At 40.8% G+C, this 16,491-nt stretch overlaps 1 protein-coding gene across 1 annotated transcript in view; it reads right to left on the bottom strand.

Annotated features, from left to right (window-relative positions):
* Window positions 1-498: 498 nt before the first annotated feature.
* Window positions 499-16,491, bottom strand: part of PLXNB2 (plexin B2) — a 56,042-nt gene continuing 40,049 nt past the window's right edge. Inside the window, exons 17-28 of the mRNA XM_018576736.1 lie at window positions 15,542-15,608; window positions 15,120-15,266; window positions 14,217-14,373; window positions 13,875-13,975; window positions 9,978-10,062; window positions 8,196-8,350; window positions 7,487-7,647; window positions 5,380-5,527; window positions 3,734-3,798; window positions 3,291-3,366; window positions 2,974-3,048; window positions 499-1,544 (exon numbers count right to left, since the gene is read on the bottom strand). Of these exons, the coding sequence (XP_018432238.1) occupies window positions 1,440-1,544; window positions 2,974-3,048; window positions 3,291-3,366; window positions 3,734-3,798; window positions 5,380-5,527; window positions 7,487-7,647; window positions 8,196-8,350; window positions 9,978-10,062; window positions 13,875-13,975; window positions 14,217-14,373; window positions 15,120-15,266; window positions 15,542-15,608 (1,342 nt within the window). The 3' untranslated portion in view covers window positions 499-1,439. The remainder of the gene's footprint in view (window positions 1,545-2,973; window positions 3,049-3,290; window positions 3,367-3,733; window positions 3,799-5,379; window positions 5,528-7,486; window positions 7,648-8,195; window positions 8,351-9,977; window positions 10,063-13,874; window positions 13,976-14,216; window positions 14,374-15,119; window positions 15,267-15,541; window positions 15,609-16,491) is intronic.

Below are 16,491 nucleotides of genomic sequence, written 5' to 3'. Positions count from 1 at the left end.
AAAGATAAATATCGGTACTTGTACCCCATCTTGAAAAAACGGTATCGGTGCATTCCTAATTGTCACTATTGCCAGTTTGTTGATCTCATATTGTCATGATTGCCTTTTGTTGCACATGCCCGCTTTTTTGCTTCCGTATTGTCAAGTCAATGCTGTTGTTTAGAGGATTATATTAATCTAAAATTGAATCCCCTGCAGGCCTGTCACTATGGAACCACAGCACTGCTGGTACCATGTATTTGGCCGATCTTGGCACAATTCCAGTCTCGCTATGAAAAGTTGCCACGTATATTTTATTTTTCAGCATATGCTTTTCTGACTAAGCATTTCTTTGTATGGTGTGTCTGCTTGTAATATGACTTGTTTCAGGATTGACTATTTCATTCCCCCACCTTCAGCACAGCACCTGGACCCGTCCCTGGTTTCAAGTTATTATATTTAACAGCGGAGACGTTTTAAATAGCGCAACCAATTTCAGAGGCAGAGAGTATGACATGCTCCATTAAAAATATGAGATGTGAGACTCTTTATTGGAGTACTGATGTGTACAATCAGATGTGGGCTGTGGTCTAAGATCACATATTGCAGTATACATTCCTAATGTACAAATACAATATAAAGGTGCTTTGTTTGACTATGCTACCAGAATCAGATGAAAAGTTCCAGTAACATTTTAATACACGATAAACATATTAAATCTTTACATAATCATGTCAACTTGTACTTCATTGACACACAAATAATTACATTTGGTCACAAGAAAAAAAAAAAAATCAGTGATAAATAAATCTATATTCTTTTTTCTTTAACAAAATCATGTATCTTCAGTCTTTCATTAACTGGTACATGTAAGGCACATCAGAATGTATGTTTCTATAAAATAATTTTCAGAACAATAATAAAAAAAGTCGATTAATTTGTGCTTCCTTTAAGTTTCACATCCATTGGCAGCTTTTCAGAACTCATTAAAAGCTTGGCAGCAATGCAGTGCACTGCAATATCCCTAGTGGCACTTTGTGGACAATGGAAAGGTCTATAAGACGTTCACATGACTTGTCCGGTTACTGAAACAGAAAGCTTGGGGACAACTAGGAGACTCAATGTCCTAATGTAGTGAAATGATGGTTTATTCCACCTATTGCTTTACTTGAAATGACGCTACAAATATAGTTATGCTTGCATAATTAATTTTAAAACGTCAACCTTGTTGACAGCATTGTATAATTACATGAGTTATAAAAAATGTCCCTCCCCACATAGAACACAGGTTTCATTTGAGGCATAATTTACATTAAAAACATTTTTTTCCTCTGTATACTGTGTGCAAGACAAAAAGGTCTAATTAAAAAAAGGCAAAAATGACATTTTAAAAATATAACACTCTATTCCTTAGGAAGAAAAACTGTCAACATCGTTTTTGCTTGTCTGAATATTCCCAATCATAAGTCGGTGACTTTATTCTCTAGGGCGGCTGCTATCTGTTGTAGCCGGATTGCTAACTGCATGCGCTGTGCTGATGGATCCTCTTCTAGAGCATTTATAATCTAGAAAACACAAAGCCAGAGTTAGTTTGTGGAATAAAGGGGAGGAAGTCTCAGTCATGAAGATGATATCACACTATACACAGGCAAACCTGGGTTCATTATTGCTGCACACAGATGCAATAGTATGAGATAACAATGGGCTTGACCTGCTACTGAGGCATTTATCTCTTTGATAATGAAAGGCAGGAATATATATGCCTGTTATGAGTTGGGACCATTGGTAATCTTGGTTACAGCAGAATGGCAGCACACAAGGAATCTTCTTCCAAGTGTATATTACATACTGTAAAATCCATAAAAGGAACAACGCCCTGCTGTAAACTGATGTGCATCCTTGGAAGGTGGATTGTGGCTTTGCACCATGGTGCGCAAAGTGCAGGGTGTAATAGGAGGTCGAAGCGGTGTGCTCCAGGAGTCATCATTGGCAATCTCTGCCTGACACACCATGTACAATAATTTAGACCTTTACTCTTCTCTGTGAGAGAATGATGGATTGGCCCCATTTACAGGGATATGCCCACAAGAATACGTCCCTGTAATGGGATGGAGTGCATTCTTGTAAGATTTTGAGCACCCAGCTATCCCAGGTAATAAAGGTTAGGCATGATGATGTCATGCAAGCCTCCTGGAAATATCGGAAGCCTAAGCCCTACATGATAGCAAAGAGGATGTGACAGGTCCTCTTTAAAGGAGACATTAGGGGTCTTTAACCCCTAATGTCACCTAGGGACCCCCAAAGAAGCTGATGAAGCAGAGACCTGCTGTCTTGCGAGGGTTGTAAGGTAATTAAAAACATACGATCAGCCCATCTGGACAGGCAGATCATACTTGCGATAATCGCAAGCCCGCCCCGCTGAGGGGCGGGCTTCAGATGACCGCAATGCTGAACGGGCAGTGTGTGCTTGCGCACACCGGCTTGTGCGGCATTTATCTTACGAACATGCCACACACCCGCCGACAATTGTACGATTCTCGGCTGGTTTTCGAACTCGTTCCTAAGATAAAAGTCGTGCGACCGTACAGTAGAAACGGTTGCACGCCTTCCACACACCTTGCGATAAGATTATCGCAAGGTGTGTGGGCACCTTTATGTGGCAACCAGAAAAGGATTTGAGGGGATATCTACCCATAGGGGGCTTAGACGGCGAAAAAAACCTGACGGGGTTCCATTTGTTCCCTACTCTAGCTAAATAAATGTTTTAGGTTCTTATTAATATACAGGATTTATATCGCGCCAACAGTTTGCACAGCGCTTTACAATATAAGGAAGACATTACAATCACGATACAAATCAAGACAAGATGGTAAGGAGGGCCCTGCCCCTGAGGGCTTACAATCTAAAAGAGGAGGGGGAAATGATACATTAGAAATAAAATGCACGCATCGATACATGTATGTCATAGATCAAGTCTGTTCGGTAGTCACTTACCTCATCATAATATTTCTTTGTATACTTATACAGCTGATGTAGCGCTACAACCGTGTTTAGTGATTCTGTATGTGCCTGCAGATTTCAAACCAAATAAAAAAGCGGTTACTGCAAACATACGGCAAACTAAAACAAAGCAAGTAATCAAGTGGTGAGAAACGTTTGTATGCGGATGGATGCTGTGCATGATTACAAAGATCCTAAAGCAGCATCTCTTACAACAAAAAGTAATTGCATCCAATATAACTTGCAGCAGTCCAGAGAACAAAGGATGATGTTTCATGCAAAGGATGTGTCATTTATTTCACTGAACATACCCTTGAAATTTCTGCTAAGTGTGTGTTCATGTCCTGGTCACTGACTTGTACCATCTGACGGATTCCTTTAAAATAGCTGGAAAAAAAACGAAACTATTAACATACCTGAACACTGCATTCTAAAAGGCAAGCGTCTTCCCTACCACCCTCCCTTCTGCATCACCGGGTGATATCAGTGAGTTCATTGTAAACAGAGCAAAATGGAATCTGCCCCCCTGAATGTCTGGAGGAGTGATCCAAGGGAATACACAGCCATTCATGCCACAATCATCCAGCTGATTTTTTTTCTTTCATCAACCGCTTTCTAAAGCCCTCGTTTTCATAAATCCAATCTACAGGTTTTGATTCTGAACGGGAAAGTTTCAAACTAACAAAATCAGAGATACAAAGTAGATTGTGCAACCCCAAATGTGCCTACTAGTGAACATGATTCAATAACTTACTCTTCCACCATTTTCTTGTATGTGGAGATCTCTTTCGCATAAAGCAATTTGTTGCTGGGGGACTCCTAAAATGAAAACAGATCAGCCACAATTATAACAACACACATTACAGGACATTCATCAATTCTGTCACATGACAGTGAGACAATTTGAAAGACAGATTTATTAAAAGGTTACAGCCCAAATCATATATCCCTCCCTGCTCTAAAGTAGCACAGAGACAGAATAAAACCTGACCCCGACCACTTCTTAATTCGGCACCTGTTTGGAGTGAAAATCTGTCACATCTTTAGTAATAAATCTGTCTTCGATCTCTGCAAGCAGTCACACTTGTATAGCATGGGGAGGGTTTTTATCTCTGTGGTGAACTCCCCTCACAAGCTGTCTTGGTGACCGCACAGGAAGTGAGGAGAGTCACCCCAAGGAGAACACAGATACCAAAAAAAAAAAATTTGATCTCTTCCAGCACCTACTAAAACAAGTGCTATAACTGTTCTGTGTCCCTGTTATACATATATCCCTCCTTCTGTGCTACTAACCACAGGGGAAATGATGAGAAACCTCACCAGTGTGGAGAAAGACTGCAATGAAAACCAGACAGAGTTCTAACCCATCCCTATTCTGTCTAAAAATAGACCAAAAAAGGTATTTAACCATAGCAGGCTTTAATGAGGACTAATTCGTGAACTAGACACAGCTTTGCATTCACATGAATATATACATATTTCACAATCAGCAGAAACACATACATGACTGGCTGGATTGCTGAATTCTGACTGCAGATCAGTCACGCTTGCTTACAAATATTCAGACACATTTAAAAATCCTGATCGCATTGTCGCCCTTTTAAGTGGAACTCCAGCCAACATTTTCCCTTTTTTCATATTAGATTAGAATTACCATCTTCATTTTATTGCTGACTATGCCAGGGAGATTTCTCCTAACTTCCTGTTCTAGTGAAAGTTGTCAGGACTTCTTTAGGGAACAAGCCTCAGCAATCAGGGACTTCAAGATAGTGACCCCATTAAAATGGTTCATTTTACTGCTTATTACAGGAAACAATTTCTTGAACACTGTATATACAATATACGTTGTTTTAAAGGTATGGCAATGTTAAATGTAAATTTATGAATAATATAATCCTTTTTTTAAAGTCATTTGTAGAGTATTTATCTAATTTCACTGAATTCCAAAAAACAAATCCATTTACTGCTTATTCTTAGTTAATAAAGACTTGTTTCCCAAGCAAGAGTATAGTACAGTAACAATTTGTACTGCCATCAGAGGCTGCAGTGAGGGAACAAAGAGAATAAAGAAACATGTTTTCTTTGAGTGAGATTGTCCTTCAAGTGCTTCACCATGTGTACTTTTACAAGTGTATCAAACAAAAGTGGAAATGTATAAAATACTAAAAGAAAAAAGCTCCAAGGATTTCTACCAAGGTGTTAATCCTAACCTTTTACCGGTGACTGGCATGATAAGGACAAGCGTAAAGCAGACTGTCATCCATATCATGCAATACAAGATGCTGTCACCGATAACTGTAACAAGTTTAATGCTGCCTGGCAGATGACTAGCTCTGCACATGTCCTATATATGACATATACAGGAAACCAGACATCTGACTGATCGGCCCAATTACTTACTCTGCTCAGCTTGTGCTCTGTCCTGCTGCATGCATCCATGAAGGTCTGTGCAATGACTGACAAGGATGCATCCACTACTTGGTGGACGTGTACATCAAAGATGAAGTGAGGGTTCTTCAGGATGTTAACCCAAAACCTTAACGATAAGCTGTGTGGAAGAAAGAAAAATAATAAGCAGCTTGCCTCATCTGCTGTTACGGATTACATTAAGCAATGCAACATAGGCTCAGCCCCAATATATTAGAAATGTACATTTAATGATGAAACAAAGTAAATAAATTGATTGGCTGCATTTTCTCTACCTTTAAAGTGACATTAAAGGCTATTCCCCCCCCCCCTACCCAATGTTAGTGTCAGGACTTACCTTAAATGATGCCTCTATATTTGATCATCTTCTTCCTTGCTGTCCCTCCAGCGATGGTGCGGGTCTCCGATCCAGCGCAGACTCCTCTGACGTCCCACGGTGTCTGTGCGGGTGCACGCTGCTCCATAGACTTACGTTGCGTCTCTCCTCGTCTCCCGGGCAAACATCTGAACTGCACATGCGCCCGCCCCAAGATCCTTTGCGGCTGCCGAGACTCTTCAGATGTTCGAACGGGAGCGCGCGACGAAGACACAGTTAAGTTTTAACCTGTTTTAAAAGTTTTTTTACATTTTTGCATATATCTCCTGCTTGCTAGCAGGAGATATATGCAAAAACATGCTGAGGGTTTAATAACCCTTTAAAGATTCCTGTACAGAAAGAAACATGAGAGTTGCCATTGCTAGCCGCCTATGAATGATACTTATACTTAGTAGCCTCAGGCTTATATACTTTCAGATTTGAAACGGGTATAAAGATTAGATTAGAGATTCAGAATGAAGTCAGAACTCCTCATATGTAGGCTCGTTTAGGGTTGATCTATTAGGAAATATTAAAGCTGTTGGAGCAGTATAACAGGCAGGCAACTAGCATTTTCAGAATAGGTCAGCGTCCATATTCCCAATACAGGTTTCTCTTAAGCAATTGGACCTGGTTGATTCTACCCATTATAGAGCAGTTTCCAGTAAAATATTCCCTAAGGATTGAAGTAAAATGGAACTATGCCCACCAATTTAATGGTTTCCCTCTAAAGAAAGTTAGAAATCTTTAAAGTTAATAAACCCTTAAACACATGTTTTATTTTACCTACCAGCACTTGTGCAGTGCAAGCTACATTCTAAGCTTGCCTCTGGTCATAAATGTCACAGTTGCCAGTATGTCAGCCGTTTCAAATCCTCAATTGGCTGGTGTCATTACTGTTCATGTGTGCTGCACTATGGCAACCGCAGATATAGTGGCTGAAATGGTGCCATCTTCAGGGTATGGGAGGGTGTAGTGCCACTTAAAGCCATCCATATACAGCACACAACGTTTCTTAGCAATGCAACCAATCTGAGGCCTGGTGCACACTTGGGCTATCCCGGGACACCTGTTGCACACACCGTTTGCCGCTTGGCCCCATTGATTATCAATGGAGTTTTATCCGCACAGCTATTGCTGAAAAAAGATATATGTACCTTTTTTTCCCAACACATACCGCGTGGGTTTTTCAGCAGCGATCATGCGCGATTGCATAGGTGGAATCACAACGAGAAAATGCGCAATCTGCCTGGTGCGCCATTAGAAAAGAATGGCAGCGCCTGCCTGAATAGTTTCATGCACGATTGCCCAAGTGTGAACCTGGCCTACACCTCACTAAATGTCACTAGGCAGGCTTTGCAGAGGGTTAAGTCAGCATGCATCTGGTAATGGTTTGCACAGCCTGAAGATGTGGCCAATTACTGTCCGCTTGCTTCGCGACACAAAAATAGAATATGAGCAGTCTACCTTAAATGGGTCTTATATGGGGACAAAACATTTGGTTGGCTCCTAGGTGCAGTGATCTCAACCAGGATGTGCATATTTCTCACCCCATATCAAAAGCAAAGGTGGATCTAAGCAAGGATCTGCACTAAATGAGGATGGAGAGCTTGTCTTCTACAGACCAAGCAACAATTATACTCTGTTGAAGAGATCAATCAACATATCTGTTCTCTTCTTCATTCCATTCTTTACAACTAGACTGGTCTAGGATAAAGGACAAACCTGTTTGTTTTCCATATGTGAACAGTATCTTCATCTTTAATGTCATACTTCTCAGCTTGTTCGTCCAAAAAGTCAAAGAAATATTTCACAGCTGGTGGTACCACTTGATTGGAGTTAAGGACACTCTGGAAGAAGTTATCTACAAATTGTTGGAGAGTACCCTGGAAAACACAAGCATAGCACAAGGTTAGAAAAGAACAGTGCCTATAGCACAGCTGGTCTTATTTTTATTTAAAGCTGGACTTCCGGCAATCAATGCCATTTACAGGTGAAACTCGAATAATTAGAATATCATGCAAAAGTAATTGCAGTAAGTGCTGCAAAAGGGGCCCAAACCAAGTACTGAGTACATATGCATGCTTGTACTTTTCAGAGGTCCGATATTGTTCTATGTACAATCCTTGTTTTATTGATTGCATGTAATAATCTACTTTTTTGAGGTTGTGGATTTGGGGTTCTTGGGGTTTTCATGAGCTGTAAGCCATAATCATCACAATTATGACAAATCACAGCTTGAATTATCTTGCTTTGCATGTAATGAGTCTATCTCATATATTCGTTTCACCTTTTAAGTTGCATTCGTGAAATAAATGAACTTTGCACGATATTCTAATTATTCGAGTTTCACCTGTATATCCAGAATACATTTTAAAAAATATATCTGCATGGAGCTCAGTTTTAAACCATTAGTATATGCACATCAGCCTACCTTAACAGAGAGAAGCCTTGTCAGGTAGATTTCTGTAATGGCCTTCGTTTGCTCTTTTGCCTTCATACTTCCTCTCTTGGATTTGCTATCATCTACTTCATCTGCTGGTCGGACAAGATGCCATACTTTGTTTTCATCTTCTAGCAGCGCATGCCCTATTAAATAAACCACAACAACGTTCAGCAACAAGTCAGGGTACTATGCATTTCCTGATCACTTAGGGGTCTATTTATATAGAAATCACTAAACTATTCACCCTGAGAATCTCTTTGAATGTTCTTTCTATGCGAACACAGGCAAACATTAATATTCTTAATAAAACAGTACAGTACTTTCTTCTCAGGTAGAATGTGGTGTAATACCACATGAAGGCCACTAGATAGAGCTGAGGAGCACAAGAAATAAATATATATTTCTCTGTTCTCCTCCACCCCATCTAGTGGCCATAATACATTATTACACTTGACCTGAACAAAAAACATACAAAGAATGTTTATTTTTGCCTCTACTTGCACAAAAAGAACGTTTACAAAGATTTTCCAGGCAAATGGCTCTGTGAATTGTTTATAATAGGATTGCATACCGTCAGTGGACCTGATGAATTGCTCACAAAAGTGTTTGCATTTAATTAGTGTGTAATTTAGGATTTATCATGGATTCACTGTTCAAAGATGATCTCTCATCATGTGTCTATGACTGGCCACTCTAGTATCCCATGGCAATGGATTTTCAGACATTTCTTTACCATTCATAGTTTTGAGGCAGCAAAGTGGGCAGTGGGTAAAGGTCTTGTTTGAATGACTAGGCTGCATTAGAATGACACTTAGCAATATATTTGCCATTATCTAGGGTTGGCTTAAAGAAAACCTGAGATAAATATTTAGGTTGCCATTAGTGACCTCACCTTTTAACAATTGCCTGGCAGTCACCCTGATCCAGTGGCTTCAATAGTCTTAGTCACTGACCTGGAACAAGTATGCAGATCAAAAGTTCTGTCTTCAGACGCTGCATATTTGATCTGGGTGAAAGGCTCAGAAAGTATTAAAGTGAGATGTTCACCATGACAGCCAGGTAACTAGCATTCTCAGTAGCTGGTTAGGATCTTGCATACTTCCGTCACCACAGGTTTCCTTTAGACTGGATTCACGCTCATGTGTATGCAGTGTGTGTGATAATGCCCCCATGTGTATGCAGTGTGTGTGATAATGCCCCCATGTGTATGCAGTGTGTGTGATAATGCCCATGCGTAGGTGTGAATGGACCCATATAGATTACCTTTTCCTTTCACACCAATTCGCAGTGCATACAGGTGAACCAGCCAAATTATGGGATTTCTACTTGCAATGCATCTTCATGCAGCGAAATACCTGAGTTTTGCTGCATGGAAACAGGCAAATGTGAACAGGCTCGCAAGGCTAAAGCCACTGTGGTAATAAATTCCATATGATGGGCCTTGGTCATGACACATTTACACAGCCAGTCCTAATTCACAGGTTAGGATCCCATATGTACATCAATTATGTTTCAATAAGACATAATAATTCCCATAATCTAAGATGATACAAAATCACAAACACAACTATAATTTTATATCTTCGATTTATCTGCAAGGTGATATATAAAGCAGGACTAAATTAAATATATACTGCTTTCAAATACATAAAATTGGAATCAGGATGCATTCAAATAATTCTTAGTGAGGAGTTATGCTGAAAGATGCTCTGATTAAGAAATAATATACACAAATCAGCATTTCAAATCTGAGAATCCGAATATTCTTACTTTCTCCTGGAAAATCTTGATGAGTCTCTTCTTGTTGCTGAGAAATTCCAATTCTTGATAAAATAAGAGTGGCGTTATCCCTAACCTGCAAACAGACATGTACTGGAAATATTACTAGCTGTGACACCACTGGAAGCACTTTGTCTCATAGCATATATTACAGCACATGTATTCTTCCTACAAGTGACAGCAGGAAGAGGATTTATAACAGTGTGTTCAGGTATGGTTTGATTTGTAGTTAGAATGTAACTCTGCAAGAAGAAACTAAAAAAGAAATAACCCAAAACAGAAATCAGACGTCTATATAATGCGGCATACAATGTCCTCCGCAACAAGATGTAGACAAACAGGATGCTGCTGACTTCATCCCATCATGTAATATCCATTGGGGATTCAGCTATTTGTGAAGAAAGATATTTCTGAAATGTATTAAACCCATGAACTCAGGTAAGATAGTAGTGCCCATGATGAGAACAGGAGAGTACTGACCGGTTTTAGATTATATAGCAAGGAACACATTGCAATCCCTTTCATTTCACAGCACTTTAGCAGGGTAAAATATTATATATGTAATGTTACATTTATATTTATAAGCGAATAAGCAGTCTTTTCTCCAAGAGGCATGCACATGCTTATATTCTATGAAAGCCTATCTCCGTGGGTAAAAAGAACTTGCCCTATGAAAGCCAATCTGCGGGGGTTAAAAAGAGCCTGCCCTTGTAGTAGGGCTACCGCTGCACTGCAAGGGTTTACTGTTTATATCTAGGGAAGCTTTATCTTACCTGATCCCCGCTCCCCTGGCAGTCAACACTCCCTTCTCTCCCCTATGCTCAGGCTGTTCCCCAGTGTCCCCTACGCTCCGAACTGTTCCCCAGCGTCCTCATCTATAATGCACGGCTATGGGCCCTGCATTAGACGTGAAGATGTCAGAGGGTCTCTGGCCACTGAAGCTGAGGGGGGGGAAAGAGGGCGCGGGTGGCGGTCTTGGATCAGGTAATCAGGCGGGTATCAGGTAAATAAAGGACCTAGACAAAAAAAAGCGCTAACCTTTGCAGCTCAGGGTTTTTTCCCCTGGAGATGGGCTTTGAAGATGAACATCCGACAAACCGCTTAATACACAGAGAGGGGAATTTATCAAAACTGGAGCAGAGAAAATCTGGAGCACCTGTGCATGGCAACCAATCAGCTTCTCTCTTCAGTTTGTTCAGTTAAGATTTGAACATGAAAGAGAGAAGCTGATTGGTTGCCGTGCACAGCTGCTCCAGATTTTCTCTGCTCCAGTTTTGATAAATTCCCTTAATTATGTATATGAGAGTTGGTTTATCTGTTAAGGGGTTTCTATTTCCATCTACCCAGTCCTGACATTTACACAGCATAGACTTGTCTGGCAGGGAAGGGGACCTGATCTTTCTCTGCTGCAGTTTTACTTTCATTTACAGGTTTCCTCCCTTCTGCATACCCCGTGACTTGACAGTAAAAGAGAAAGCAGCACACCGATAAGCTGATCTCATTCTGCCCTTTCCTGCAGTCGGCATGCTCTTTGCACTGTAGCACACCTGATTGAATCCTTGTGCTGCTTTTCCCCCACCTCTCTGTGTTATGCTGTATATAGTGTACAGTAAAATGGAACAGGCTGATTCCAAGTCAATTTCAGGTACCTACATCATTACATGTATTTGTTAAACGGAAGCAGTGTATTGATGATTCAATGACTACAATCATTTTTGTCAATTATATCTGCATGGAGTTTAGTGTTAACAAAAGTTACCAAATTGAGCTTAACAGTCCTTCTGCCCTTCATATCATGGCCCGATGCAACACATGGTCAAAGAGTAAGCCATTTAAGCCTACCCTTGGTGGAGATAATGAGTGATTCCCACTGCCAGAAGACTTGTTACAGTGTACAGAGATTTATCTCTGACACAGGACCAGACTTGCCCTTCTTCTTGCAAGACAAGCACCATATGTGCTTCTACTAAGCTAATCTGGCAGTAAACCCTGCAAGCTCTTCTAGTTTCAAAATGATCATAATGATTGTGTAATTCTGTTCTGGATCTTAGGCTGCCAATAGAAGCTTGGTCCTGCAGCTGTGGGCTCACACTCTCCTTAAACCCCAAAACAAATATATAACATATTGCAGCTTACCAGTCTATAAATGTGGTGGTTACATTAACTTCTTTTTTCAGGCTAAGAACATTTGTAGCAAGTACAGAAAATACCTGTTCATCTTGCCAAAAATGCTGTGCCCTTGTCACTTCCTGTGAGCTGAGACAGCATAAACAATATTCAGGGGAATTCAAAAAGAGTGAGACACACAAGAAAAGTGTCGCAGGAATAGTGTTATTTGCACCAAATTCATGTACAAGGCTGCATAACATTCATGAATTTGATGCAAACCTATATAACTGGTGCTGGCTTGAGAGACAAACTTTGGGACAGATACAGTATATGCACGCTGATAAAGTACAGAGATGTCTCATCTCTGTCCAAATTGTCACATATGTGTCCAAGACAGATTTCAGTTGGATCCACGGTTTCAAGGAAAGTTGCATCTGAGGTATATAAGGCATATACAATACGAAAGTGTGACAGACCAGTTACACTACAAAGTACTTGGTCTTACTTGCATCTCTTTTCCTATTACTGAACTGTCAGAGGTGCAAGTAAGTACTACTTGAATTTGGCGCAGGGGTTGGTAGAGGTCAGAAATGGTGCAGCATGTTTTTGAATTTGGTGCAGACATTTCTTAGGGCCGGTTCACACTACAAAAGAGCCTCTGGAACGCAACCCGGCCAGCTCCCTGCATTAAGGGGCGGAAGGGGGCGTGGAAGTGCATTGAAGTCAAACGACCCCCGTCCGCAGTGATCGCCTGCACCCAAATGAGTGCCACATTAGTGCCTGCATTCCGGTCCAGTGCGATCTACAAAAAAAACCTGCATGCACTAATTTTTGCAGATCAAACTGTACTGGAACGCAGACACTAATGTGCCATGTCCGAGCATTCGCACTGTCGGCGGGAGGCATAGCTGCGGTGCCATTGACTTCAATGCACCGTCACGACCCCTCCCCCCCCTGAACGCAGGGAGTCGGCCGTGTTGCGTTCCAGAGGCCGAACGCTCTGGAACGCACTCTTTGTGGTGTGAACTGGCCCTTGGAGGATGCATTAACTGCGGAATTCTGGCACAAACACAATACTGAAGTCTCTGGATTGTTTGCCTTTTATAAACTGCTAGTCCCATCAATTCACCATGTAATGGAGATGAACAAAGGCTATTTGAAGTACGGCCTGTGTGACAACCCCAACAGATACACTGGAGAAGTGAATGTAGACACAAAGGGACAGGAAGTGTGTTATTGGCAGTACTGAAAAGAGAACTAATGCAGTCCGAAAACAGAACCAATGCATTCTGAAAAGAGAACCAATTCAGTCATCAAATCTAAGGACTGGTATGCTGCAATACATTACATCTTTGTTTTTGAGTTTCAATACATTTTTAAGCCAACCTTCAGATAAACCTTAGTCTTGGAATGGGTAGAGAATGGTGAGAGCCTTTGTTCTCAAAATTCTCCAACCATTTTGAGTATAGTGAGGAAGGATAAGAACTTCGAACAATGTTTATTACCATCTGTGCCCTCCCCCCCTGCCAAAAATCTACAGTAGGGTCACAAACAGATAAAGACCGAACAACGTTTAAACTCTTCACTTTCCTACCTAAAACTAAATTTGGAGTTAGGATTTAAAACAAAATGAAAGGAACACAAAATGCTGCCAATGTGCAGTTAATGTACAACAGTGGGGAAGGGTTTTACAGGTATGATCAGAAATGAAGTGATGAAAAATACAAGTCTGGAAATGTTACTTAAAAGTCCGGCTTACACCAATATGACAGTACTTACATTGTAATGCATTAGTGTATTAATCTTCCGCAATCTACCTTCCTTCTGGGAGGTTAGATCCAAATCGGAAAGGATTTGTGCTGTTGAACCAGGCCTCCATTCTGAAAATGAAGGTACTTATGTCAATTGGAAGCCCACTCTGAGGCCATTTCACAGTTTTATAGCACACAATATTTTAGTTTGCATTGACCCAAGGCTATATAGCACATTAGAGAACAAGAGCTAGATTTCAGTTGAAATAGTGCATCCTATAAACACCAATGAACAGATAGAAGGAGGTAAAGCCAAACATACAAAACATGAACCAATATACATTGAGCCATGACTACTAAACACACTTACCCAGTGCTAAGCTGTCTGCTTTCGGCCGTTGTGTAAAAGGAAGATTTTTGTAAACCTGGTCGATGATTTTTTCTTTGACTTGTGTGATGGTGTCACAGTTTAATACTTTAACTTGTGCAGGCTCTGAGCCCTCATCCTGTACAAGGACGTTAACAGTCTGCAGAAGAGAGGTGGTTAGGTGTTAGTTGTGGATTCTCATCTCCATGAACACTTAAGCACAAAAATAAATTCTCGGTAACATTTGTTTACATTATAGGTATCTGAAACTTGCCTTAGATTTGTAGGATGTGATTTCAAGTTTTAAATCACACATTAGGACCAAGGAGCTCAAAGAATGCCGCATGTTGCTCATGCTTTTTTTTTTTTGGTGCTTGCCCATTCAAGTGAATGACAGGTGGACAGCAGTCGCATTTGTCAGTGGGAGTCCACGTGTATTCCTATATGGGATGATTACCTGCAATTCGGGATAGATGATTGTCCCCGGACATCGACAGATTGCATTCAGGGACAATCTTCTATCTCATAATCGTAATTTATCCCATGATAAAGAAAAGCTCTTTTTAAGCTCACGCAAATGTTCACAGACGTTTGGAAGTTGTGTGCATGTTGATTCATCATTAGGAGTCCTCCTGTGACCAGAATGGATACACATTTGCAGGTGTAAGTCTCTAGCTTGCCAATTATTGTCTTACTGCACAGAGATGTCCTGTTTCTAAATTGCCTCACTATGTATGTGAATGTACAATATGTAAAGCCGCTGCATAAACTGTTGGTGCCAAAAAATACCTGTAATCAAGATAATAAAGTGTCTTTTGTTGTTTATTCCTACATCTCTCTGAGCAGAATAAAACCTCTATTGTGCCAATGTCATTCATTCTGTCATCAACAAAGGATTCAACTTACCAGTTGTGCGTACTCTACATCGTCCCCCAGTAATCCTGTATCATTCAGGGTGTATTTAGCTTTAACTTGGACGGCATCCACGGGGCCCTTCTCCACTTGATGTTTGATTGCCTTGAAGAGTTTGTATAGATGTTCACCAGCTGTGTCCTGCATTTCCAATGACAAAAAGTGTCAGATCTAGGAATGAGCTTTTAATGGTACTGTTAACATCTAAATCCCTTATCCCCAGTGGACGCTTTGCTTATGCATGAACAGAGGATGCTGTATCTTGTGATCCACATGAGCCAAGTCTTTAATGTTGCTGCTAAACTGGCACGGACAGTTAATAAAACAAAACACCTTGGGGCGTTCCACTCTTTGTACTCAATGATCCAGATTTCCTACAGGCCTCTTTGTGCCATGATATCATAGCCAGCGCTTACCTTTAAATACTGATATAAGCAAATAGACATCCAGTTTGAAAGCATCCGTTCAACAACTGTTTCCGATCTAAGAAAAAAAAGTGAGAAAACAATATTTTGTTGTTATGGGTAAAAGCAGAAAGTAGAGGCAATTCAGCAGCCCAGCCATAGTTAATACTGCTTTATTGTGGACTGGCATTTATTAAGGAACTTTTTGCAATTGTACTTTCGTTACCTAATAATTTGGTCCTCTCTCTAATGCTAGCCACCCACACACAGACAATTCTGTAGAACTTTGGAAGTAGAACCAACCCAACACCCTCTTCCCCTTTCAATAAAGACACTCTCGTTGACAGGAAATAGAAGGTAGATATTAGTTCTGAAAGGGGGTTTTGTTCTGAAGTCAGTAAGTAAGTGTAAGCCATAAGTAGCAAAGTGAAACTAGGAGCAGGGGAAGCACAAAGGGGGGCTGTTCTTGCTAACAAAGGCAATAGCAGACAACTTGGAATACTTTATCTTAAAGTGCATTTCCACTCTCACAACCAAATTGAGATAACACCTATTTTTACGATCTGGGATCAGGCTCAGAGTCCAGCAGCTGAAGCAGCATGCAAATCGTAGTATAACAGGCCGGGTTTGGTACACAAGCAGAGGGTAGTGGTGGAGGAGCAGGCAGAAGCGTAGTCAGTGAACAAGCCTTGGTCAGGAGCCAAAAGGTATCAAGTATGTAGCAGGAGACGGAGAGAGTAGTCTGTGAAACAGCAGCCAAGGGTCAGTACACGTGAAGCATTTGAGTAGATTGTAGCACAGAGGGAGCAGGAAGCAAGATCAAGGCAGGAGCACAATAATCTGGCAAAGAGGAAGTGCAGAGGCATGGTTTAAATAGGAAGTTCAAGGGAGGAGCAAGGAGGTCAGAGTTCAGCATCTGATTAGGTATAACTGAGGATCTAAGGTTCTTGGGTGGCTCAGCA

This window comes from Nanorana parkeri, unplaced genomic scaffold, assembly GCF_000935625.1.
Source record: "Nanorana parkeri isolate BGI_ZX_2015 unplaced genomic scaffold, ASM93562v1 scaffold75, whole genome shotgun sequence".
NCBI classification, from domain to species: Eukaryota; Metazoa; Chordata; class Amphibia; order Anura; family Dicroglossidae; genus Nanorana; species Nanorana parkeri.
The sequence above is the reverse complement of the archived record's forward strand: the minus strand, read 5'-3'. Positions and strand labels throughout refer to the sequence as shown.